Below are 26,969 nucleotides of genomic sequence, written 5' to 3' on the forward strand. Positions count from 1 at the left end.
TAAACCGGCTCAGCGTTAAGGCACCTCCCGCACAAATTCCTGCACTGTAATATCTCACAGTTAGCATATGGCGATAAGGCTGATGGCACAACAGCCGTACGGTTTTTAATAGTCTATAGGGTCAAAAACCTATTCAACAACTTGGATCTGGATCAGAGTACATTTGTGTAGGGAGTTAGCATATGGACATAGGACCCTGTGAGTGTGTGTGTGCTGTGCGTGCATATGTTTATATAACTAATTGCAAATGGTTTAAATTTCTCACATCTGCTGGAAAAGCTCATGAAGAAAAAAGTGTGTGTGATGTGTGAAGAAGTGCATGGAAACCAGTTTACACACCATTAGGGGAACTAAAATTAAATTAAAACCACGCACGCACGCACGCACGCACACACACACACACACACACACACACACACAGAGCACACAAAAGTGTGAGTGCTAGAGTGAAGATGAGATAGTGAACAAAATGCGAGTTCATTACTTGGCTTGTCGTGTAAACTGGGTTGCTGGGTGGTTGATTACTGTCCCAAGTCAAAAGTCTTTGCCAGATGAAGTTCATAAGTCCAATCGCTTCAATAACACCACAACTTTCTTCAACAGGCATCCAATTTGAGGTATCATTAATGTTTGTAGCACAAATTGTGCAAGACAGTTATACGGAAAGTTTCTAACAAAGTTTAACACAGAGGATCAGGGGGTTTGTTACCTTATGGTTCCTGCACACGGTGTGATTTTTCAAAATCCTTTGCGAATGTTGCATGTCAGACTGTACGAACATGATCGCCGCTGTAAGCCATGTCACACTGTAAGATCTCAGTGGTCATTAATGTCAGACAGTACGATAGCCAAGGCGCACTAAAAGCGGACGCACGCAAGAAAACTCGTCCAGAGTTTTTTATCATCCATTAATTACGCGTTCGGTGACAGTGGCATTACAGACGGGATTGAAATGGTTTTGAAATGGCTACAAAGAAATCTCTAACTCTTGTTTTGGTCATAGTTTGTCTTGAAAAACCGAGATATTTGACGATCGTCGTAGGAGAAGTCACACTGCAGAATTGTGCGCCAAATCTTCTGACACTGCCATGCAGACGTTCATCTGAGGGAAAATTTGATCGCAGCGCTCATTAATCAGCTGCCGGTGAACATGTCAAACTAACGATCAAAGACGTCAGATTTTAGCCTAGGACCAGAGGAATCTTTTAGGATTTGCAAAATTCGTCTCAGTCGGCCAAATCATGGGCAAAATCGCACAGTGTGCACCCGGCTTAAGTATGAGTAATACTACGGGGTATTACGGTATGATGGTGTTTCTTAAATTTAGATTAACATCACATCTAAAAATGCCATGACTGCACCCTGCTTTGCTCCACTCTGTCAACTTGTGACATTTTGAGAAAATATTTGGCAAAGAGATAAATGGGAATGAAGTGAAAAAGACAGAGGGGGGACTGAATTCTTTACAGCACATTTAGCTCTTGTTCACCCTTTCATGTCTTTACTATTATAATTCAACTGAATAGAAAAACAAAAGCGTAAAGGGAAGCCTCGGCTCCCATTAAAAGAGCCCTCGCTTGCATCTCCCCGAATCCACGAAGACTGAATTAGGGGGGATGTCGGCCTTTGTCATCCTACCAGCTCATCTATGATTCAACACATTCTAAGGCTATGAGGACAAGAGAAACACAGCATCCTGATTTTTAATCCAATAACAATATTCAGAGTGATCAGGATTTACTGATGCATGCTGGGTAACCAAAGCCACTATTCAAACAAGTGAAACAACACAATTGCTACTAAATATGTGTTAATTGCTTATTAAATGGAAGAACTGGAGAACATTAGGAATTCAGACATATGGGAGTAAACCTTTGAGTCAATCCATGGAAAGAAACCAATTCCCGTGTGATCTCAACTGGGAGAGAAAAAAAAAAAGATCTGCAAATGAATCAGCTCTAGGGGGAAAAAACAGTAGATGGCCCATTAACAAAGCTGATGAGATAATCTTCTTTCCTCTTCTACATCCAGGAAAAGTTTATTTTACTGATTTCCAGTAAGACTTCAAATACTTTTCAACTACAAAAGCATCCTGAAAATTAATTCAAGAAACCTAAAGAGACAGAGGGGGGGGGGGGGGGGGGGGGACCCTCCCTGATGTCCTTGCATTACTCACCCCCCTCTTCTCATTGCTTGTCTTCATTCACCCTCCCTTTGTCAAAGCAACCTGGGGGTTTCTAGTGGCCAGACCTCTGCTCCTGCAAGCCCTCTGACCCTTAAATTACTTAAGAGTTACTCTAAAGGCCTTGATCCATCTATAAACACCATGCACATCCCCCCATTTAGCGAGTGTACACACCTCATAATGCTACTTTGCTTTCACCAACACACATCGGTTCAACAGCCTCATCCCGGCAGTGTCGACATGACGTCACTGGCACCATCCGCTGCATTCCAGTCTTCCACCCCACCACACACCACACAGCATATTTTGCACACTTTCATCGGTATATGCTTTGACATGTTTATGTAACGGTTTAAATCTATGAGTGCTTAGGAAGAATTACTAATACAGTCTAAAATATCAGTCTGAACGTCGGTGTGTATAACCGTTCAGTTTGTGCAGAAGGGCCTTCACTAGGCAACTAACAACAATCCATCTTTATCTGTGTTCAGTTATACTTTCTCCACGAAAGGTCCATACTGAGTAGAAACCAGACACCGGAACGAACAGAGAGGGTCTTGTGATATTCAGAGAAAACACTCAAGCCTGTATGTAATGAGATCCAACTGAGTTTCAAAGACCCAATTTGTTATATTTAGATGTCAATGTGTTATTAAAAAAAGTCAAATCTGGCCTAATGAAAATTAACTTTAGTTTAACACAAACACACACACACACACACACAAAAAAAAAGTAATGGATAATCAATGCAAGTATACATTTGAATAGAGAGCGTTTTGACCTAACACTGTCTGGTTGAACATGGTCTGAAAGTAACAAACGATGCGTGAAAAAGGTCTGTTTTAGCACATCTCACACACACATATAAGCTTCCGTGTTTAGAATGTTTGATGCACAGTTTTGTAACAAATCACTGGAAAGTAATTTATTTACTCTTTATTTTATCTGCCATCAGACTATCTGAGACATTGTTGCTATGGGCTGCGTCTGACAGACTGACGTTCTGACACCGCAAGCTTCATGCTTTCTAACCTGGTTGCAATTATTCTGCTTATTATATATGTAAAATACAAGTAGTCCACATTCCTGTAGTAATTGTTATACTAGAATTTTTCTGTAGTGATAGATTTGAAATATTGTGTAAATATTAACTGGTTCACAAATTCTATACTGCCCCTGGTGGCAGCGCTGAAAATGCAACACGTAGATGAAATACATTATTCATTTGGAATGTAACATTTAAAAAATCAAGCTAGCATAACATCTACATTCAAGCAAAAATGTGAATGCAGACACTTCCTAGATTTTGCAAGCTTCGCAAGACTTTCTGTCATGAAAGGAATTTATAATGCAACAATTGTGCTATGCATTCTCAGCATTGCTGAAAGGGACTACTAAAGAATTGTCTTTTTCATTTTATGTCAACTACTGTCATGATGGAATTTGAAGAGAACTTTGCTGACACAACTGGTTAACATGTCAACATATTTACATCTAGCTATCTGAACAACTACAGAACAGAAATTTGAGTACTAAGAACACTCATTAAGCATGTACAAGATGACGAGTCATATGATAAAGTATGTTCTGGGCCTAACCTGCAACTTTACCAAAGCTCTTCTTCACCCACCCACATCCTGTAAGGGGCACCATAAGAACCATGACCACAAAACTGCACAAACAAGTTACACCAACATGATTTCCTGTTGTAAGTTTGGCATACTTTTACATTTGTCTTTTACTGCTGTTTCATAAAAGCACTTTTAGGCCTTTGGTCAACCACGAAAGTAAAGTTCACACAAACAACATGAGCATCTGCTATAATAAATGAAGGCTGAACATAGCTGCAGAGGTGGATACCATGGTACTTTTCTTACCTGAAGTTCACACCACGCTACCTCCACCGTCGTCTCCGTGTCCAAGCCTTTGTAGACAGTTTTGAATGAGCCACGTCCAATCTCGATATCAAATTTGAGGAAACGGCCATCAGGTGAGGTGCCCACAGCTTTGGTCTCCACTTCTTCTATGTCATCCTGAACCTTTTTCTCAGCCTCCCTCTGCTCAGCTTCAGCACGGGCCTTCGCCACCCCTTTCTCTTCCTCCTCACGTTTATCTGCTAGTCCGCTCTCCTGCTCCTTGTCGCCCACGTCGCTGGGCTCTGTCTCCGCTGTCCCAAGGGCCTCAGCCTCACCCACATCCTGCACAGATGGGCTTTGTACCTCCACGATCCCATCAACCCCAGCGCCTCTTCCATCCTCTGCATGTTCTTCCACAACTATCCCCGAAACACCCGATTGGATGTCAATGGTTACACCAGAGGCCAAACCCAGCACTGCAGGCACCACAAACTGCTCGCAGTCTGGAGGTGAGGTGAGGATGCAGGCTTTGCTGGGCAAGTCGAGGGCTGTGGCATTGGAGTCACAGATGACGCTACGCCTAAAAAATCTGTGCTCAGCTGTTTTCAGATCTTTATCCATGGTATGGCGTCGCTTTCTGACCTCCGTGTCTAGCTTCTCAGCCACCATTGAGTCCGAACCGGAGCCATTCACATTCTTTGGAGGTGGAGGGGCCAAGAAGGTCACCACCTTGTTAGGATTTTCTGAAGACATCTCTCCAGGAAAAAAAAATATCTTAAATGTATAAATAAATTATTATGAAAAAACTTGTAAACCTTGACCTTTTTCAAAAAAAAAAAAAAAAAATTCCTGTTCCTGCTTTGACTGTGGCACAAAAAGCCTATGGAAAAAAAGCTCACGTGAACCACAGAGTTTGCAGGAAGGCCCCCTCTGTGGGGTATTCCTTACTAACAGTTACTCTTACAGTGTAAGGGGCCAGAGCCCAAGAGAGGAGGTGTTCTTTTATAAACGTAAAAGAACAAGACACAGTCACTGAGAGGCAAGTACTGATGGTGACAGACAAAAACTGTCAAATCCACTTCATCCATCCTGCAGTGACTCGGAGACAGCCGTCATTGGGCATAAGGGACCACAAGAGGAGAAAAGGGCAAGAGCCTTGATGTTCTTCAGACCTTCCGAGTGCAGGAAACCTGGCTTCGAAACCAAAAACCAGGTCCAGATTTACTGCAAGAGACATACAAAGAACATGAATTACACACCCACGTTTGTTTTTAATGGTTTAAAAGCATTAAAAGCTATTCTCCAATGTAATACGCATTTTAATATTATAATTATAGCAAAACATAAAATCTAAGGATAACAATTTTGGTGAAAATATAAACTTTTTAAATATTAGATATTAATAGAAATATTAAATATTAGCCTGTGTTACAACTACAGACACATTTGTACTAAAATGCAAGCATAACGTTTAAAGCAGCTACAAAAACTACCTATTCTGCCCAGACTATTATTTGGATTTTAGTGTTTCTCAGAAGCCTTTTGCAAACGATTCTCCGTACTTATTCTCGATAACGAGTCAGACAGGCTTTAGTTTCAATCGTACAAGTAAGGAAAAATAAATACAATTTTGTGCCTCAAAATATCAACAAAACAAAACCATGTGACGGCAGATTAACACGTCTACTGCGCACGCGGGGGTCTCGAGACGGGTCGCCCTGGTTACGTTGGGTGGCCATCTGAGATTTGGGGGATTTTGTAATTTTCCGGCAAAGACAAGCACAAAACGCAAACCAATTCTGGCGTATTTAGCATTTTTGGGGCATTTATATGATTTAAAAGTCGCCAGCGAGTATTTAAGATACGGCTTTTAAAAGTTGTCAAGTAACGGCGACCGTTGGCTCTTCAGGTCTCTAGCTCGCTCTCAAAATAATGCCGCGCGCGTTTAATAGCGTTTATTGAACAGGAAACGCGTCGAAACACACTGCTACAAACATGACACACAGTGGATATTTAATACCTGATGCCTGTCAGTCCATAATAAACGAGCCAGGTATATACAATTTCTGCTGCAATGAAAAAATAGGAGACTGGCCATGGCCAGCGATTACCTTTCGTATCGTCATGTCCATTCCCCTCTGATGTAGACAAAAGCGACAGCTGCAGTTGTCCGAATAATTTAATAGCGGTAAAAGCCAAATACTTATAATAGAGACAAAAAGAATCACGGCTATAAAACCGAATGGTCAGAAAATATAAATCCCATGGATTTAGCACATCTACGCGTTCATCGTGCTGTTTGCTCTACAGGCCAAGTTCAACACGGGGCTGTTGAATCCAACGCGATGCAATGATTCTTCTAATGAAATCGCTATCCAGCGTAAATATGTATCCCGTGATAAAACATCATGACAAATCACAAACAGAGTCCGGTTCCGGGGGACTGCACGCGGGGCCGCTGCAAACCACCGATTTTCTTCCTTTCACGTGAACAATGCAACAACATCCACTGCGGTTTGCGTTCGCTGCTGTCGAGCCGGTTGAATCGCTATCCTTATGCAGCAGTCGACAAATGACAACTGGTAGTCTCCATATGTAGTATTAGGGTTTGTGTAACTGCTGCTCTTGGTTCGGGTGGTGTTATTAGGACTCCAGTCTGTCACGTTGGTTTTAGCTCCGAGGCTGCTGCTGTCTACCCTCCCACTGAATACTGACAGCGGAGACGCCAGCTGGCAGTGTCTTAGGTGGGCCTGAAGAGGTCGCTGTTTCATCCTCCCCGAGTTGATTTAAAGTATGGATGACTGCAGTGCAAAATTCCCTCCCTCATTACAGTAGCAGGTAAAACAATGAATGCAATTTTCCTCAAGTACATCCTTGTTTGCTAGGCTAATTATTATTTTGTCCCAATGTATTCTCAATGTCAGTACATCCTGATCTAGTGCTTTTGGACAGGCGATGCTCAGTTGCACACTCTCTTATCTAAGTGCTTATTAAGAGCTTGCTTAAAGTTGGACCACAGCAGAGATGCCAGTAGCTATATCTCGTTTGCCTTGGCATGAAATTCTGGCTCCTCTGCCATGCTGCTAATTAAAGGTAGATCTGTGAGGTATCAGGCCAATAAACTTAAACTTCTGGCACATGTGCTTTTACTGCATAAACAAAGAGAGCAAGTTCAAATTACAGCAAGTTCCATGCAGCAAATATACAATGTTTCCCTTCTCATTTATTACAGATGATTTTTATTAAATAACAAAACAGTACTTGTCAAAGATATAAGCAAAGACCAAAATAAATTTTTTACGGTAAATGCCCAATGCCTCAAAAAGAAAAAAATGAGGAAGCATTAATGGTAAGCAACGTTTCTGTGGTCATGTTGCTGCAATTCAATTGTGTATTTTGCATGCATATTAAGCATCTTCTCTGTAAGTGTTTTTTTTTTAGCAAGATATAGCACATTCAGAAATAGTAGTAGCCTACTACTGTAGAAAATACAAATACAAATGATGTTGAATTTTCATTTAGTGTAAGTGTAAATGAAGACACAGAAGACATTACTATTTTAAATGTTTTTTTGTCATGTGTGTCCAGACTGTTTTCTCAGAGACTATTTATGTGAAGCCCATTACAAAACTAGACATTTGTTTTTCCTTTTTGCATTCCAGATGGCACACATGAGTATGATCTTAGCTAACATCGCAGATTCTCTATGGAGGCCCTGCTACATAAAACCACCTATGGGGTCCGACGAGGCAACAAGCATGCATAATCAAGTAAGACAGTAAGGTGTCGAGATCGCAGTATGTGTCTTTGATTGCATGCCTGAGAGGCTGTTTGTTCTGGATGCATTGACTGGGATGGGTACACTTTGTTCCCCTGCCTAAATGAAGGCAGTGATTGAGTACTGTTGACATAGAAATCAACCATTTGGAAATTTAACACATGGTACGGATATCAAAGAAGATTGCATTAGCATTGCATTAACACTAACAAACCTTTCATTATTTGACAAATTAATTAGTGCAAGCAGAATGTGTCAAATGCGCGTTGTCTTTATTTGTAGATTTAAGTGAGTTTGAAGAAGATTTCTCTAAATGGATTAGGGAAATTACAAAAGTAGCATGTCAAATCATGTAGCTTCAGTACATCAGTTTATCCACTTGGCGGTGGTAATGAGTGAGTGAGAAAAACAGGCATTTCTTAATCACCCAAAATTTGATTATTCATTGCTATAATATGTATATTTTTAAACATTATGCAGGGTCTCCTCACTGTGGATTACTGGGGTATTGTGTTCAGACGGGTCTTTAAGATTACTGCAACACTCCGGAAGGGAAATATTTACTTTGAGATTGAAACAATGCACCAGCTAATCTAAATGAGTGTAAGCAGGGTTATCTTAAAGCCACCATGTCAAATGCCTGCTGGAAAGTTTAACATTCCATTGTAAAGAGCCACTGGATGTCTGTGCATGCTGATCTTCCAGCACACTCGTATATGCAAAGTCAGGTGACGTATAAATGAGAAGAATATGCAGACCCACTTTATTCAAATTCCAGCTTGTGTAACAGGAGATATTTCAGATCATGCAACATGAAGAAGAATTTATTTTCAACTATTCCTATCGTGTGCTAGAAAAGGCTCTTTTTGTTATGATTAGTTCTTTCCAGAATCTTAATAATGTATGCATTGCATAACTTAGTCATGAGACAAATGACCATCTGACATCACAGTAAAGCTCAGAACAAGTGGCCGCATTCCACTTCAGAACACTCTATAGGTATCGGAGTGAGGTGATGACAGACAGTCTGATAGAAATCTGTGTTTTTGTTCCTACTGCTAATCTAAGTCCTGTTTGATGGTATAGAGCGGAGGGTACACAATGTACAGAGTTCAGGAGATGACGGGAGGAGCAGTTGTCTTTCGTGTATAGGGAAACAAACTCGCTTAAAACTATTTAGTTGATTAACTAAAAGGAAATGCCCTGAACTTGGTCATTAAGTCTTCTACACAGAAGAGTTTAGTCTCTGCTGATGTTTTTTTTTCATACTTTGTACACTACCACTCAAAAGTTTGGGATCAATAAGATTTTGGCTTAAAAAAAGAAATTCATACTTGTATTATATATTTTTTGCTATTCTTTTTAAATGACGATTACATTTTTTTATTAGAATCATAATAAAATGTATTATGATTCTCACAAAAAATAAAGCAGCAAATGTTTTTGAACACCAAATCAGCATTAGAATGATTTCTGACTGAAGACTGGAGTAATGATGCTGAACATTTTGTGCGGAAGTTTGTTTCCGCCACAGAATAAAACATTTTAAAAGATAATTGCGACATTTTATCTCACAATTCTGACGTTTTTTCTCTGTTATAATGCCAGAATCGCAATTTATAAAGTCAGAATTGCGTGATATAAATTCAGAACTGTGAGATATACAGTCAAACTTGTGACTTTTTTTCTTTTTAATTGCAAATGTATAACTTGCACAACTCGCAATCCTGACTTCATTTTTCAGAGTTGTGAGATATATCCCCGGTTTGACAGACAAGGCTTAAGCTAGCTCCTAAAATGCATGTTTGAGGTTTGAGCTGTTTTAACTGAAAGCAACTTGCACTGACATATCTTAAAATATATCAGTGCCATTGTTTTGTTTCAAGAAGCACACAAGTAATTATTTTTTCCGGATGTTTATAAAAGCTACTAAAATGCCTTAATTGAACTAGGGCTTAATCCTGGCTTAGTCTAAGGAATATTTTCTCAGAATTCCAAGTTTATATCTCTCAATTCTGACTTTATATCTTTATAAATCTTTAAACTCGCAATTCTGAAAAACAAAAACAAAAAAAGTAATAGTATTATAAACGTTTTTTAATTCTGTGGCGGAGACAAGCTTCCATAGCTTTGCCATCACAGGAATAAACTACATCTTAAAATATATTAAAATAATATTTATATATTAAATATTATTATTTATGATATATTTTAAATTGTAATAATATTCCATGTTGTATTTAACAAATAAATGCAGGCTTGGTGATTATGAGAAACTTCTATTAAAAACATTCAACTATCTTACTTTTTAACGGTACTGTATGCACACCACATTAGCTCACACACAGTGCATTGGCCACTTGAACCAGAAGTTAATTTAATTCAGTCTATTTTAGGCCTCAAAGTGGTCATCTGCTCTGGCTCTGTGATTGAGGTTACATGCAGAGATGTTTTGGCCACTAGCGGAGCACAAAGGACCACAAATGCCACGTGTCCACCACTATTGCAGCTGCAGTGGCTCTCAGCCCATGGACTGTGTCAGTGACTGTAGCTGCAAATGCCTCATTGTGTATTTTCGGAGAGGAATGAGTGGGTGACCAGCACGAGCTGTCACTGTGGGAATGGTCTAAGAGAGCGAACAGGCTGCTGTTTAGTTCAGAGATGAAGCTCTGGGTGATGGCACTGTCGAGTGAACCTTCATTCCGGAGGACAAAAAACACCTCAACATCCATCTATCACCTTCTCACGAGTCATTCTCTCTCTACGGCTCCTCTTCGCTCTTGTTTTTTCTTAGTGAGGCCCAGATCCCTTAGCAAACACGGCATGTTTAACATACCTGCATCGGGGCACTGCGGTTGAAAGGGCCCTCTGTCAACCCCCACACCCTTAATGGGGGCTGCGCTTCAGCTCTTTAGCTTTTAGAAATATCTGCTTCGTTTGATGCCTTTAGCTGATCCTCTCTGTGTCTGTAATTACAGCAATTATTATTCTCCCTTGTGACTTTGTGAGTCAAATCACTATTGTGACTGCATAATGGGACGTTATGTGCCTCGCTCGGATAATTGCTAACAAGAAAACAAGCAGGTCACTGTCGTCTTGGATGAAAATATCCATTTCATGGTTTAATACCGGACACGCTTTATCCAAATGCGCTCCGTTATCTAATATGTGGGAGCATCCCAAGGCCGCATTGTCAGAAGAAAGTGTCTCGTAACACCACACAGTTGCCACTGAATAATGTTTATCAAACTGCTGTTCTGGTTGGTGCATGATGGCTTGAAATGCAATATGCATAATATTGTGTTTTAATCATATAATATGTGGCTACACCTATAAGTCTGCTGCATTACGACACTGGTGGTCATAATAAAGTCAGAAAAGCCAGTAGTTTAGGTTTATTGAGTTGATCTTTTGTCATCATGGAGAGCCACCTTCCTATAAATGTCAAGAGAACATAATCTGAACCCTAGCTCTACTTGATGTGTTTATGAGAGAAAAAGCAATGACCAAATCATAAATTAATATTTAAAAATAAAAAATCTCATATTTTCATTCGCAAAAACATTTTTTTAATGAAATTAGTAGAGGCGGAGAGTATTGGAGTGTTTTTACTTTCTACTCAAGTACATTTTTAAGTATACTTTATCTTTAGTAAAAACTTTTACTTCACTATTACAATTCATTTCATAAATAAAAGTCGTTGTTTTTCTTACCTTTAATACTTAATTACATTAAAAATTTAGAACTTTCTTACTTGTAAAACTTTGAATTACTTTTACTTGAGTAAAAGTATACGGCGCTACATTTTTTATGTAATTAAGTATTACATGATATTTAATATGAAATGCACTGCAGTAAAAAGTTGAATATTATGTTTTGGAATGTTGTGAAGTAAAAGTTTTCCAAAGAAGAACACTGATAAAGTACATATACTTGAAAAACTAAATTAATTGTAAAGTAAAAATACTTCAATACTGTCCGCCTCTGGAAATTAGATGTACTAATTCATGTTCAACTGGCCCAGTGTCCAATTCATGAACAAATCATTCTTTTGAGTCTAATCCTTTCAATGAATAAACAATCTGAATGATAATCTGATCAGATATCAGACTGGATCTAATCTTGAAAATGGGTTGTTCAAAAGAAAAAAGGGTTTCACCATGTCCCTTTAGGGGCTCCGTAGAGCACTAGTAATCCAGATTTGGTAATCTGAGAAAGTGTGTATCTGGAGCAGGGTGATGCAATCCCATTTTGCTTTGAAAAAGGGGCACAAAAGTTACTCTTACTTAGTGATTCCGGTCTTACATGACTTTAGAAGACTTATATAACAATATATTTCCAAATGTTTAAATACTTTTATGTTGTTTTTGTGTCTTTTTTGTGCACACTCTAAAACAAAAACGGTGCTATATAGTACTAAAAGTGGTTCTTTGGCTTGTAATCATAGGGGAACCCCTTTAAGTGCTGTATAGCACCAAATCGTGGTGATTCAGTGGTTCTTCAGTGGTTCTTCACCAGTTCTTTGGGATGACTGAAGTGCTATATAGCACCATAACCATATACACAGAACCTGTTAAACCCCTGTGTGGTTCTTCAGTGTTTTTTCAGTGGTTATTTTGGGTGGTAAAGGTGCTATATAGTACCACTGCCGTACAAAGAACCTTTCAAGCCCTTTTAAAGGTTCTTTACACACCAAAGACTGTTGATGCGTTTAGCACCATTATTGAGGAAGAAATAAAATGTGATATGACACCTCTTATGGGTTCTACATAGCACCATTTGACAAAGGTGCTGTAGAGCACCTTTAAAGATATGGTGCTATATGGCACCAAAAGTGGTTCCCCTATGATTACAAGCCAAGAACCACTTTTAGTGCCAAATAGCACCAATTTTTTTTAGAGTGCAAGAAAAAGAAAGGCATACAGGTTTGGATTGAATGATGACATAATGTTAAAGGGGAAGTGTGTAATTTGTGTACAACTAATTGTAAAACTAACAGCTGTTTCCTACATATTTCCTGAAAACGGTCATTTCATTGTCCAGACAAACAGGTAGTTCTGCTCCACAACTCATGCCAGTGGTTGAGCCAGAAGTTGACATGTCGGACCGCTCAAACAAATAGAGCGATGTTGAAATAGCCAGTGTTTACAATTTTTAGGAAAATCAAACTACTAGGATAGGAGAAAGTATTTAACTGTGAAAACTTTAGACACATCAGTAAAGTTATCACTGTTTACCAATGTCCCCAATTCAGTCTTTTTGTGTGCTTTATATTAAAACACTGACCACATATTGGCCACACATTTATAAAAATATCAAAATGTTGCATTTTGCGTGAATGAGCTCTCAATGTAGCCTTTGACTGCATGGGTGAATTTGAGTCTAATAATACTGACTGGACACTTGAACAAGAAGCAGAAAAGTCCAGTCTTTCTTCTCTCTGCAGACTGTGCAGACATTGGATATATTTGACTGGTTTACTGTTTACAAAGAAGTGCTCAGTTTTGTTGTGACCCAGTCCAGTGGGTTGGAGTGGAGCTGGAGTTTAAAAAAAAAGAAAGAAGAAAAAGTGAATAACACACTTGTTTGTCTGGACGGCTGTCCTTGCTGTGTGCCATGAATTTCTTCAAAAGCTTTTGCCAACTTTCCCACTTTCCCTTTCTAAGGAACTCCGACAGTATCTCGACTACGATTCAGCCGTACACATCAACGACAGCCATCAGGGACTCGCCATGTCTGCAGCAAGAGGACGTACAGATCGACCACAGGTATGCTGAGACGTCTAGAAGCCATTGGTATTTCTTTGGGGGCTGCGACATGACATTCCTTATTTTCTTTCTGCTGCTCTCTGTCCTTCTCTGTCCTCACGTCGGGGTGCAGAATGTTCTGTGTATTTAGAGGAAGGTGATCATGTAGTTCTCTTTCTTCTGAAGCTGAGCATCACTCAAAGAATCCATCAAATATCAATTAGTGATGGACTGCAAAGACAGACTCAACATTTAATGTACCTGAAGATCAACAAAACATGCACTTACCAAACTATTACTGGGGTCAGGAGGATTGTCACAAACCTATGATAACCAAGGATTCCCAGGGAGAGAATTACAATACTCGGAAAACTGGAAACTGCATATATGTCCAGTAAAAGAGTATGTTGAAGTGCAATTGTTTAAAAATTAAAATTAAAAAGGTTATAGTTCTATCTATTTTTCGGCATCATGATATTTTTAGATGACTCATAATGGTCTCAGATTTAGACCATGCACCATAACTTTTAAAGGGATAGTTCACCTAAAATGACAATTCTTCTGTCATCATTTACTCACTCTCATGACATTCCAAAACCAGTATGACTTTGTTTCTTCTGTGGAAGAAACAAGTAGAAAGTAGAAGTAGAAAAAAGATAAAAGAAAAAACTACATGTCATTGGTTTAAAATTCTTCAAAATACACAATTATTCAAAAGTTTGGGGTCAGTAAGATGTCATGTTAATGTTATGCTCAGCAAGACTGTATTTATTTGATTAAAAAAAAAATTTATATAACAATTTTAATGTGAATATGTTTTAAAATGTAATTCATTCTTGTGATCAAAGTTACATTTTAGCATCATTACTTGTTACATGTTGACAGTTGTATGGCTTAATAGGTTAATTTTTTATGTGTGGAAACACAACACAACAGTTTTTATATACAGAAATCTAATTAACAGAAAGTCTTTACTGTAACTCTTGCTGAATAAAAGTATTGATTTCTTAAACAAAAAATATATACTGACCCAAATTTTAAACTGAATATGTTGCATTCCCACCCCCAAAAACACACACTTTTTGTTTTAAGATGAACTTTCCTTTTAAGATTTTATTCAATGTCCTTTCCATACACGCTTCTATTATTAGTGGCATATATTACATTCCACTTCCTAGGGACAAATTCCTGCAGGATTTGTTTGTCACAGGACTATCCTTGCCTCATATCCATCTGCCAAGTATGTGCCAGTAAATGTTATATCTGCTGATTTAATTTAATAATTTTATAACAACATTATATTATTATTTAATAACATATCCCCATGGCCAGGAAGCAAAGACAAATTAGTTCAACTATGGTCTCGTCCCGGTCACTTACAGCAGAACGACACACCATGTGGGTCTCCAAACTAATCCGCGGTCCTGACGGTGATCTTGGAATCCCATTTCCTCTGGATTACTCAGCGCTCGCAGGCAGAGCAGTTCGAGTACTATATGATATTACAGAGCACGTTGATCCCTCTGAAAATGATTGCCAGATAATGCGCAGATTATAACAACGACTATGGGGGTTCATCTGATGTAAAATGCTTTAAGAAGGACATCTGAACTTGGATGTGTGCATTATAGGCATGAGATAACAGTCTTACCCTAGAGATCATTTGACGTTTAGGCCTAACTTTAAATGATTTGTGCATGCCTAAGGTGTTTTTGTTTGGCAGTGCAATTTATATTTAATTCTCTCCGGTCTTTTCTTGTATTCTCTTCTGAAACATTTGGAGTGTATTTGTGAAGTAAAGGATGATGACTTGCGTTTCTGGGAATTGGGTACTCCTCTTTGACCTGATGGCACATTGGTGCCACTTTGACCAGGCTCTATAGTGGGCAGTAGCACCTGATCTGGCATCTCTCACACAAGCGTGACACATTTTAAAGCAATACAGCAACATGTTGAATGCATTTCCTGCAACTTCATGTCATTTTCCCCTGCTTTTTTACTTGCTTCGTGATTGGGAGTTGACTGCGTGTTGAATTCATATTGAAATTGGAAATCCAAGCAACTCATAGAACTGTCAGGCCTTGCTCTTGCAGTAACAATAATAGCTAATACCACTAATCTATATAAGTGACTGGATTGCTTGAAGTGTTCGAGTGGCAATTTTACTGACAGAGGGCATCACTGACCAGATTTGCAGTGTATCAATCGCCAGCACATGAACACTTTTTAATATATGTACATGTACATGAATTGATACCTTGCAAATAATCTCTAATGTTTATGGTCTTTTCGAGCAGGATAAGCAATATATAGAATTTATTAAGATGGGTGTGTCGACTGCATATATCTGGACTTATTAGAAGAAAATGGTTCGAGTTTACATTAAATATTACAATACATATAATCCCCTATTACTAAATTGCACTATATTATATTAAAAAAGGTTTACCATGCATCATCCTGCTCAGAGCGACAGTATTAGAGCTTAAAAATAAAGCTTCTTGTCTTTAAATCTAAACGCAACCAGTGTTATCTCTCTGAATAATTTGTGAAGCTTGTATATTTTCTGATTTCTTTTTGTTGACCAACATCCACTTCAGACTCTTAAAGATCTTGACTTGGAAACCTTTAAAAAGCCACAGTTCAGCTCAAATTCAATGGCTTTTTACTAGCATGGTAGTTTGCATATGAATTAAGTGTTAGTTCTGTGTTGATGAGCTAATTATTCTAATTATTTAACCAAGCCATTATATCTTTACTGTTTCACAATACATGCTGTTAACGAAAGCACTTGAACCATTTACAGTTACTGTACGAATAAATACACAACATAATTACCTAACCATGGTTAAGAATGTACAATCTAAGAATGTACTGGGAGACTTTAGATATTAAAAATGCTGACTCGTTAGGTGATGTGTTTTCATTAAATTCAGATTTCCTATTACTCTAATAGAATGTGAGGAAATACTATAGGGAATACAAATATGTGGTGGCTCCATTTTTTTATGATGTCATGAGCAATCCAGTAGTTTATATAAATCAGTGGCCAATACTCTGATGCACCGGGGAATTCTGGGAGAAATACGTGTTTTCAGATGTGGGATGAAAAATAGATTTTCACAATTATGCTGTCATCTATAAAGAGGTTCTGTAAAGCAGTCACATTGAATTTTGTAGCACCATCATTTTATTATAATAAAACAAACTTGCAATTCTTAAGTTTAATATGTAGTCTAATGATTTTGAAACTCCAAATGAAGGCAGATAAGAGTGATGCAGTCATGAGGTTTACTTTGAAGGCCATTGAAGGTTATGCAAGTGCATTAAACAGGGTTATTGGTAATTAAGCTTGTTTGCTATTATAATAACACACTGTTTAATGTTTAACACTCCTCCTCTGATTACAGTTGTCTGTCTGCTAGATGTTTGCTCACCACGGTATCTATATCGTTTTTGTGTAGATGAACACAAAATGCCCATGACTTAATGAAGACATCTTAAAGTCACAATCACACATTACGTTCACACACAGTTATCTTATTTATGGGCGTGACAATCGCATTCTATAACCGAACTCACACCTGTAAATTTCACAGTTGCATTCTCATTCAAAATACACAGTGTGAAAGCCATAGAAAGTCTGTGAGGGTTTGTTTAGCTTAAAGTCGGCATGAAACAGAAGTTGCAATAATCTCTTCTTCCCTATATTGTGATGTATATTGACGTAAAATGGCTTGCTGAACAAGAAAAATAATTGTGCGCAACAAAAAACTTGATTTTATCCATCGGGAATTGATTGGATGGTTGGATAGTTATGGTTTGCTATTGGTTGGTCTCATGTGAGTGACAGCTAGTCTCGCCCTTGCGCCAGTAAACATCATCAGAGAAAAGAAGAGATGTCGCTGCAAGAGATAGGGAAAATTATTAATAAAATGAATGATGTGCACGGATAAATCATTTATTAAAAAATACTGCCTTATTCCATAACAAACAAGATTGTTCATTTTGATCTCATGGGGACTTTATAGTAAATGTCATCGTATATCTGATTGATCCATAGGACATCCTGCTGGCAGTTTTGTGCATCATAATCTGATACTGACCATAGTGTCGGATAATGCAAGCTAAGAGTTTTCTCAGACCTTTCACTGCAGTCATTTTCTCAAGAGCGTCTGTCTTTCAAAACTCTCTATGTCACTGGAATCCAACCAGACCCTAGCTGACTGACATGTTTGACTGAGTCAGAAGTTTTTGCATTTTTCCTATCTAAAACGCACACAGTTCTGGGAATTTTTGTGTCACTGAGATGATGCGTATGCAGTATATACACGGGCACTGTGAACCAATAGTTCACGGTGTGCCCTGGATTCAAGGCTGATGCGGTCCTCAAGAGTCAAAGCTATCAGAATGAGATATGCGAAGTGCATATTCCCTCACCTCTTTCACAGGGCCCTCTCGATGAGAGATCTCACAGAGGACATGTTGCACCAGCTCGTGAACACATCCGTGACCAACCCGCAGGCACGATAAGCTCTTTGATAGAATGGTTAAAAAGTAACAACTGAAAGAAAATTGAAACCGGCACCGTTCTGCTGTTGCCGTGTCTCTAGAGAATGTTTGTGTAAAGATATCGACTGACACTATAACCATATATGAATGAATACTGCCCAACCCGAGGTTGCGATACAGTGTCACGTCTGTGATGAAACACCTTGATCTTCTTGATTTAGTGTTCTAGTGTCAAGATGATTATTGCTTTGTGGGTATGGCATGGTGCAATTCAGCGGATGTTTAAGCTCTTAAACAGTGAAGAATTACAGATATCAAAGCAATTCATTTTTTTAAGCAAACACATTACATTGATCAAAAGTGGCATTAACACTTTTATGTTGATGCAAAAAATATTGCAAAATAAATGCTGTTCTTTTGAACTTTCTTTAAACTTTGTGTAAAATATTTTTTATATTAAATTGGCATATTAGACCCTGTTTACCCCTGGTATTAAAGATGCTGTATCTAATGTTTTGACTGTAATATGTTTGCTGAGATTTATGGAACAATACTGTTAAAATGTGTGTCCACGTCGGAACGTTTGTTTTTGCCTTGATCTGTGTGATCCGGCCTGCTGCCAATTTACCCAATAATATTTCATCATTCCGGGTTGCCAGTTGACGGAAAACACTACGTATTGCAGCCATGGAAGCCAGTAATCAAATTGGGTCAGAGATCGCAGACTCTCCCTGACCTAAAAAGCCTCATCATCCATCTAAAAAGCTCTGTTTCTACAGGCTTATTAAAATGTGTATAAATTTGGGCTGTCAATCGATTCAAATATTTAATCGCGATTAATCGCATGATTGTCATGAGTTTACCCGCGATTAATCGCAATTTAATCACACATTTTTATCAGTTGTAAATATATCTTTAATTAAGTTTGAATTAAGTTTTTAATACTCTTATCAACATGGGCATGGGCAAATATGCTTGCTTTATACAAATGTACCTTTATTATTAGTGAAACCATACTCAGAGCATGAAGACTATATCAAAGGTGACAGATGTTTATTAAAGAACTTTATCATGTCTCTTAAGCCTATAAGCTTAAAAATTCAGAATAAGCAGTGATTTCTCTCATTTTAAGAATATAATTAAAGAGAGTTTTTACACTGGCAGTTTAGCTCAGAACAGGGCACAGTACGTATGAAAATTGATAATGTGAAAGCTGTCATGCGGACCTGTGAGCGCACCAGTACCACACCATACCTGGAGGAGGTCCATATTTCACAAGCAGGAATATAGTACGGCCCATTTAAGAGCTGGAATATAGTGTGGCCCCTTTAAGAGCTGGAATACAGTGTGGCCCCTTTAAGAGCTGGAATACAGTGTGGCCCCTTTAAGAGCTGGAATACAGTGTGGCCCCTTTAAGAGCTGGAATACAGTGTGGCCCCTTTAAGAGCTGGAATATTGTGGCCCCTTTAAGAGCTGGAATACAGTGTGGCCCCTTTAAGAGCTAGAGTGTGGCCCCTTTAAAAGCTGGAATACAGTATGGCCCCTTTAAGAGATGCGCGTTCCCTATTGAAATGTCGGTATTTTGTGTGTGTGTGCCTAACAGTGCTGCGAGTCATGTGAATAGTGTAAGAAACACGGACTTTGGAGCGTTCTTGTTCAGAAAAGTAACCTGTGCATTCGTTTTAGCCGATTGTAATGTATTTAGTTCAATAAAACACATGTACTGTAAGTGGTGATGGTGTTAATGATTTACCTCAGACATCGCGCTCAAACTGTAGAGAATGTGTTCAGTTTCAACCTGGAGTCTAATAAAGGTTAAACAGAAAATATGGTAGTTTGTAGGTAATAACTGCACTTTTGGTTTAGAATAGCAATATTAATGTTGACCATTTTCTTTCCCTATTAATATTTGCTGCTGCATCCTTTATGTCTATGGCCTATCTTGATTTCTCCAACTACAGGCTACGCCATGGATCAAACAGAAAATGTGCGCTGCGTTAATCGTGCGTTAATAAATGTAGTGCTGTTAAAATGAATTTGCATAACGCGTTAACCTTGACAGCCCTAGTATAAATCATCTACTCGTCGCCTTCCATTGTCTACTGCGCTTGTTCCTGATGCGTGTCCTCAATCTGCTTGAACATCGAGTCTGAGGAGGAGAGAGCGGGAGAAAAAACTCTCTCCAATATTTAGAATTTGGACTGCAGTGCCCATTTCAACCACTAGCTGTCAATATTACATACTACACCTTTTAAGCGTTTTCATCAATCACCAGAGGACGACACTAGGTGTAAACGGAAGCAAAAACATTTGATCTACTTTTGACCACTTCCAGAGGTAGTCAAAAACACATTCCAGCGGATTGCTTTCGTAGTGTAGATGTAGGTGTAGATGCTGTCGAATGTGTCTGTACAGCAACAAAAGACCGTCTACTTTCTGCTTACTGACCAAATGTGTAAACATTATGGGACAGGCGGTTGCCAGACAGGATTTAAACTTTGTCAGCTGAACATCCAAGATTGGTTTTGAAGAAAAACGTACCAAGCACAATGTTCTGTCACCATTCCTGATTTCTAACACCCACTTATAGCTTTCGGCATGGTCTGTCAGCTTTCAGAGCAGAAACAGAAGCTGCTGCTCTGTGTTTTTCCATCATCGTCAAATTCATCTGTAAATTGCTCAAGCTTATTTTGTCCATTAGCTTGAAAGATCTGAAAAAAGCCCATACATTTACCTGTCCATAGACCCTCCACTCGAAGAAATCAGATCGGAAGTGATTGAAAGTGGACAAAAAAGAAAACACCAGGTGCAAACAAGGCTGTGTGACTATGAAGACTGGAGTAACGAGTAACGCTAACAATAAAATATTTAAATTGATAAAACAACAAAATACAAAGTATTTGGACACTTGAGTGTCAAATGTTAGGGAAATATATAGTTAATGTCATGAACTACACCTGTGAGAACTTTTGTGAGTGTATAGCTTAAGTGTTCAAATAGTTTTGAGGCCACTGTAGATCTCAAGACATAAACAGACTTTGGTCCAGTTGTTTTCATATAACAGACATGTGTAGCTCTTGTCTTTCAGGCTTCACTGGTGTAGGACACACACATGGGCGAGTGTTTGAACATAGCTTGTCACTGACAGCATGATTGATCGTTCGTGGGTCAGCTGTCAGTTAAAGTTACTTTATCCAGTCACATCTGTCTGCTTTTCTTCCTTGACAGCACTTCTCAAAGAGGAGGAGGGAAGGAAATACAGCGTTCTTTAGTGGGCCAAACCAGTGGGTGCTCTGCAATGAAAGCCAGGAAAGCCCTGGAGGAAAGTCTCATGCTGAGATGTCACACGTAAAAGCAAAACATGTGGGATTTTCTGGGGTCATGCCTTCTGCTTCCAAATTAGATTCTTTGGGAATCATATGTGCCCCCCTGATGTTTTTTTCATAAAGCAGAAACATCATGTTGCCTTCTATGATAGTCAGGTCACCTTCGTAGCGCCTTATACACACAGTCTTAAACAGGAAAATAACAATTAATGCAAACTTCATCAAATATGAGACAAATTCAAACGCAATAATATTGAATATAATAGAAAACAGTAGTGACATTATTCAGACCAGTCAGTTCAGATACCTCCTTTTGGCTAAATGATTATTAAATAGGTTGTGTCCAAAAACCCAGACAGCTGACTTCTCAGATGGAAGGCAGCATTTGTAAGATTTCAGACACAGCTGCAATCTTCACAGCTATACAATCCGAGAATGGATTGCAACACACTCAGTGAAAATCTACTCGTCTACTTAAATATGTGGTGTATCCCAGATTTTTTGTTTGCGTAATGATGCAATTAAACGTTAATGACGAAACATATCTTTATAGAAGTTCCCAATGCTAGAGAGCTTTGAGAAGAGTAGAGAGGTTTGGTTAAAGGTTTTGGAAAACACATTGGCAGAGAGTCTGTGAAGACAAGGTTTCAAGAGGGAAAGGTTAGATAACAGGAAGTAGTTATAAAATCTCACACATATGCTTTATATATGTTATGAATATAAAACGTAGAAGTATTTTCTTAATTAATTTTTTCATGAAGATTAAATATGTTGTAGGTTAAATATAATGTGGATATCTTTTTGTTAGTTCGGTTAGATACTAATTAGGTTAGGTAATTATTAATCACGCAAACCAAAACCTTTAAGCAATCCTCTCTACTCTTCTTATACTATATTGCCAAAAGCGTTGGGACGTCTGCACAGGCACATGAACTTTAAAGACACCCTATTCTTAATCTGTAGGGTTTAATGTGAAGTTGGCCCACCCTTTGAAGCTATAAAAGCTTCAACTCTTCTGGGGAGGTTTTCCACAAGTTTTAGGTGTGTGTTTATGGGAATTTTTGACTATTCTTCTAGAAGCACATTTGTGAGGTCAGGCACTGATGTTGGACAAGAAAGCCTGGTTCACAGTCTCCGCTCTAATTCATCCCTAAGGTGTTCTATCAGATTGAGATCAGGACTCTGACAGTTAAGTTCCTCCTCACCAAACTTGGTCATCCATGTCATTATGGACCTTGCTTTGTGCACTGGTGCACAGTCATGTTGGAACAGGAAGGGGCCATCCCCTAACTCTTTCCACAAAGTTGGGAGCATGACATTTTCCAAAATGTTTTGGTATGCTAAAGCATTAAGAGTTCTTTTCACTGGAACTAAGGGGCCAAGACCAATCCCTGAAAAACAACCCCAGACCATAATCCCCCCTCCACCAAACCTTACACTCGGCACAAATGCAGTCAGGCAAATACCGTTCTCTTGGCACCCGCCAAAAGGAGACTTGTCTATTGGATTGCCAGACAGAGAAGCATGATTTATCACTCCAGAGAACAAGTCTCCACTGCTCTAGAGTCCTGTGGTGGCGTGCTTTACACTTTTTAATGCTTTGTATTCGCATTTTTAGTTCCAAATTAGTTCCTTTAGTTTCAAATCTTTGTTTTAATGACCAATGGGTTGTGGACAATATTAGCCATTATATTGTGCATGGATCTGCACTTCTAGACGGAAACCATTTGGGTATCTTTAAAATATTAATTTTAACATACTACGATCGGGGATGCTCTAATTCTAATTTTGAATACTATTTATGAGGGATAGTATGTGAATTAGCACACAATAATGGACTTGACTACTAAGGATTTGTTGCTTTTCGCGTGAGAAGCCTGCTCACGTTTAGACATTTGACTAGATTTTGGAACAGAGCAGTTTAACTAAACACTTCCAATAAAATGAAAAAATAATGAAAAAATTCATTAAGAAAATACTTCCCCACGTTTTTAAATTCATGACATATACAATGCATGTGTGAGATTTTATAACTACTTCCTGTTATATAACCTTTCCATCTTGAAACCTTGTCTTCACAGACTCTCCACCAATGTGTTTTCACTATGCTAGGCTATGCATTAACCCCTGTCATTTAGCCACAAAGAGCAACTCATATGAGAGGCATGTCTGTTAAACATGGTGTTGGGCTGTTCCACACTAATATAATATGGGTGTGGATTTAATAACTAGCCATTGGTTAGTCCCATAAGACACTGACAGCAATCCAGGAGACTGTTCTTCAAAGAGCCCAGCTGCTTTAATGGCATACTGATGGAAACCCAGTTTATGTTTGGGTATAAGGCACAGTAAGTTGTTTGTGGGTTTTTAAACCAGTGAGGTGTTGAATATTTTCATTGATGATGTGTTGTGCTTATGCTCAACAGGCATTGCTTGGATAGTGTTTAGAGCCTAGACCACAAAGCAATGCTTTGTAAACCAATTCAAGTGAATTTTCATGCTGCAGCATTTTTGTGGTGGCCAAAGAAAGATGTGACCTTGGGTTTCCATGCTTCCATGCTTCATTTAATAAGAGTGCCCATTTGAGGCTGTTCAGCATAGCACAGTCAGTGCACATGTGTTTGGAACAGTTTGGCATCTGTCCATCTATCAGTAGAAGTGATGTCAGTAGGGACGCTTGATGTATTCTGAGATTATTTATGTAGCCTGTTTGACTCTTACAGAGACCTTCCTGTCCCTGGGAACAGGCACTGCTCTTTGATTGATGTGCACACGCAAACTCACAAAAACATTTATATTTTTCTGCATGTCTTTTGAACTGTTTGCCTCTCAGTTCTTCTGTTTTTTGACTTTCACAAAGGAATCGCTGCATTGTTGAATTTTCATAAACAATGTTATTTTCATGGCGGCTAAGAATCACTCTTTGACATTTTAAAAACTTGCACATGAATAGTGCATTCACAAGACTTACATTGTTGTTGGCATCATTACAATATTATTTTGAAAAAATACAATGCATATTTTCTGTGTAAATAAAGCCATTTTTTGACATTTATTTTACATATTTTTACATTTGAACGCTTAACAATTTTTAGAGAAACATTAAAAACCCCTTGTTGTGTGTGTGTGTGTGTGTGTGTGTGTGTGTGTGTGTGTGTGTGTGTGTGTGTGTGTGTGTGTGTGTGTATGTATATGTATATAATAATGCTTAAGAGTCTATGATTATCATTATTGCCGTGATTTTTATGTTTCTAGCATGTTATATGTTTGGCAACAGTTCTTTTAACCCTAATTGATGGAGTGCATAGCTTTTCATTTCTTAAAGAGCCATGTAGGAAAACACATCATGGCCATATTCCAGGATGACATTGTCAAGATTCTTCAGCTCAAACTGAAAGAATGGTTGCGAGGGAGAATGAGGAATAATTTTCACACATGAATTGGCACCTAAAAAGTCTTTGGAATGTGCTGGAGGAGACTTTACAGAGCTGTACTGTGCTGGACTCTTGTATCTTCAATATACATGATCTTCATCAAAAATGTATGCACCAATATTGTGATGCTTTGCATCAAGAGGTGCATACATGTTTGGTCAAAATCTTGTTTAAGAAATGAAATGCTACACACTTAATTAATTAAGGTTAGAAGAACTGTTGCCAAAGCAACCCATTCAAATGCTAGAAACAATAATCACTGCAGTAATGATCCAATCATAGACTCCTAAGCATTTGCCTATTTAAATCCAAACTACTTTTTTGGGCCGTGCAGTGTACACACATACACACACGAGCACTTACATATACACACACACATGCACGCACGCACGCACGCACGTACATACACACACACACACACCATCACACAAGCACATTAAAAAGATGGATGACTCGCCTGCACCTTCTTTCCTTAATGTAAGTGAAGCCGCCAGTGTTCAAATATGGCGCTGACATCTTGAGTGTCGAGTCTGTGCAGTAGTAGTCCCACCCACACTGCCTAATCAACAACATTTTGTGAAATAAACATTTGTGGAAACATAGAGATTAAAGTTGAAGCTCCAATCTTCCAAAGTTCCCGGAAAATGTCCGACTTGGCTCAGAGAAGCTGTCAATCTAAGCTGTCATTCATGACGTCACGCCCCATTTATATAGCATAAAATAAATACTTATTTAAAGAACAAACACTTGAACTAACATCAGCGTGATAAAAAAACATCCTAAAATAACTACCTAAAATAACTATCTGTAGAAAAATGTATTTGATTGGGGGCAGGCTTTATGACCTATACCGCTTCCAGTGGCTTCAGTTTTCAGGACTCGTGTGGCAGGCTTGGCACACACACAAACACAATTATCTGTTTAAAATTAATATGGCATAAATTACAATAAAACTATTTAAAACATTTAAAGAAACATCTAAAACTAAACTTCTGAAACATCTATGAAACGGCAACATTTGTGCAATAAAGTTTGCTCTGGTTGGTTTCATAGTTCTCTTCTCCCTCTCTGAACTGTTTTATTGAGCTTCTTGTTCCCCTGTTGGACAAAGTTGTTACTGCACCCCAGTAGAAATATCTTAGACACTACATGGCCTTCAGAGCTGGATGAGTCATCGCAGCCCCATAAATCTGAAGTCAGCGTGCCCGAGAGATTGTTCTCAGCACAGACACATGCAGATAATAAAGACTAATGTGTTTTACAGGCACTCCAGCAGTCATTTGACAAACTGGACGTTCCACTATAATATGACACCAGTGCTTTGAGTCAGAGGCCATCACTCCCATGCTTCTTCACACACACGCACGCATGCACACACAGAATGTTTCAGAGCGTCATGAAAGGCCTGTCTCCCTCTAGCTGTTTGTTAACTCATTGATCAGCAGAGCAGGAATTTGCACTCACATTTCGAGCTGTTTCAACTGTATTCAGTATGAAAGACATTCCAGCCCATGTGACTACAGCAGCCATGACTAAAGCAGTCAGCCGTTTCGGTGCTTTCCAGAACTACTGCTGCCCAATCCAGGCCATTTCGCCTTTTGATGCCCTGCCATACCAACACTATCCCAACCACACCCCTCATAGACACACATATTCACACATACTCTAACTTTAGAGTGTGTTAACCTAAATAGACAATTAAAGAGCACTGGTATAATGATATAGTAACATGGTGTGTAAATCTGAGCAACTTCGAGGTCAGTCTGACAGGCAAAATGCCTGCAGTATAATCATCTATCATTTTGAAGGTGCTATAAATTATTTTATCTGGTGCCCTCTTTTATGATTACAGGCCAGTGTTGGTAATGAGAGAATCGTGGAAATTGTTAACAAGGGGGGAAAATGGGTTGGTCTCGCTGCAAATGTGCAATTTTATCTTGTAGCTTGTTGCTAGGATGGGAATACAAACATATGCCATTGGATACGGTTAAAACCAACCGTGTCAGAAAAATGTCCATAAAAATATTTATATATATATATATATATATATATATATATATATATATATATATATATATATATATATATATATATATATATATATATATATATAAATATATATATATATATA

General features: G+C 38.5%; 2 protein-coding genes across 17 annotated transcripts in view; one reads left to right on the top strand and one right to left on the bottom strand.

The window, feature by feature from the left end:
- The window catches only part of wnk1b (WNK lysine deficient protein kinase 1b), an 80,224-nt gene extending 73,487 nt beyond the window's left edge, over positions 1 to 6,737 (bottom strand). For 8 of the 16 annotated variants that reach the window (XM_067426839.1, XM_067426843.1, XM_067426850.1 and 5 more), the window contains exons 1-2: positions 6,153 to 6,735; positions 4,063 to 5,265 (exon numbers count right to left, since the gene is read on the bottom strand). In XM_067426839.1, the coding sequence (XP_067282940.1) occupies positions 4,063 to 4,794 (732 nt within the window). In that variant the 5' untranslated portion in view covers positions 4,795 to 5,265; positions 6,153 to 6,735. Of the gene's footprint in view, positions 1 to 4,062; positions 5,266 to 6,152 lie in introns of all 16 variants that reach the window. The other 8 variants (XM_067426847.1, XM_067426846.1, XM_067426845.1 and 5 more) reach the window with 3 other exon arrangements.
- Positions 6,738 to 6,741: 4 nt separating this feature from the next.
- The window catches only part of ninj2 (ninjurin 2), a 33,195-nt gene continuing 12,967 nt past the window's right edge, over positions 6,742 to 26,969 (top strand). The window contains exons 1-3 of the mRNA XM_067426854.1: positions 6,742 to 6,879; positions 7,704 to 7,811; positions 13,486 to 13,587. Coding sequence (XP_067282955.1) covers positions 7,704 to 7,811; positions 13,486 to 13,587 — 210 coding nt within the window. The 5' untranslated portion in view covers positions 6,742 to 6,879. The remainder of the gene's footprint in view (positions 6,880 to 7,703; positions 7,812 to 13,485; positions 13,588 to 26,969) is intronic.

This window comes from Pseudorasbora parva, chromosome 20 (assembly GCF_024679245.1).
Source record: "Pseudorasbora parva isolate DD20220531a chromosome 20, ASM2467924v1, whole genome shotgun sequence".
Taxonomy (NCBI): domain Eukaryota; kingdom Metazoa; phylum Chordata; class Actinopteri; order Cypriniformes; family Gobionidae; genus Pseudorasbora; species Pseudorasbora parva.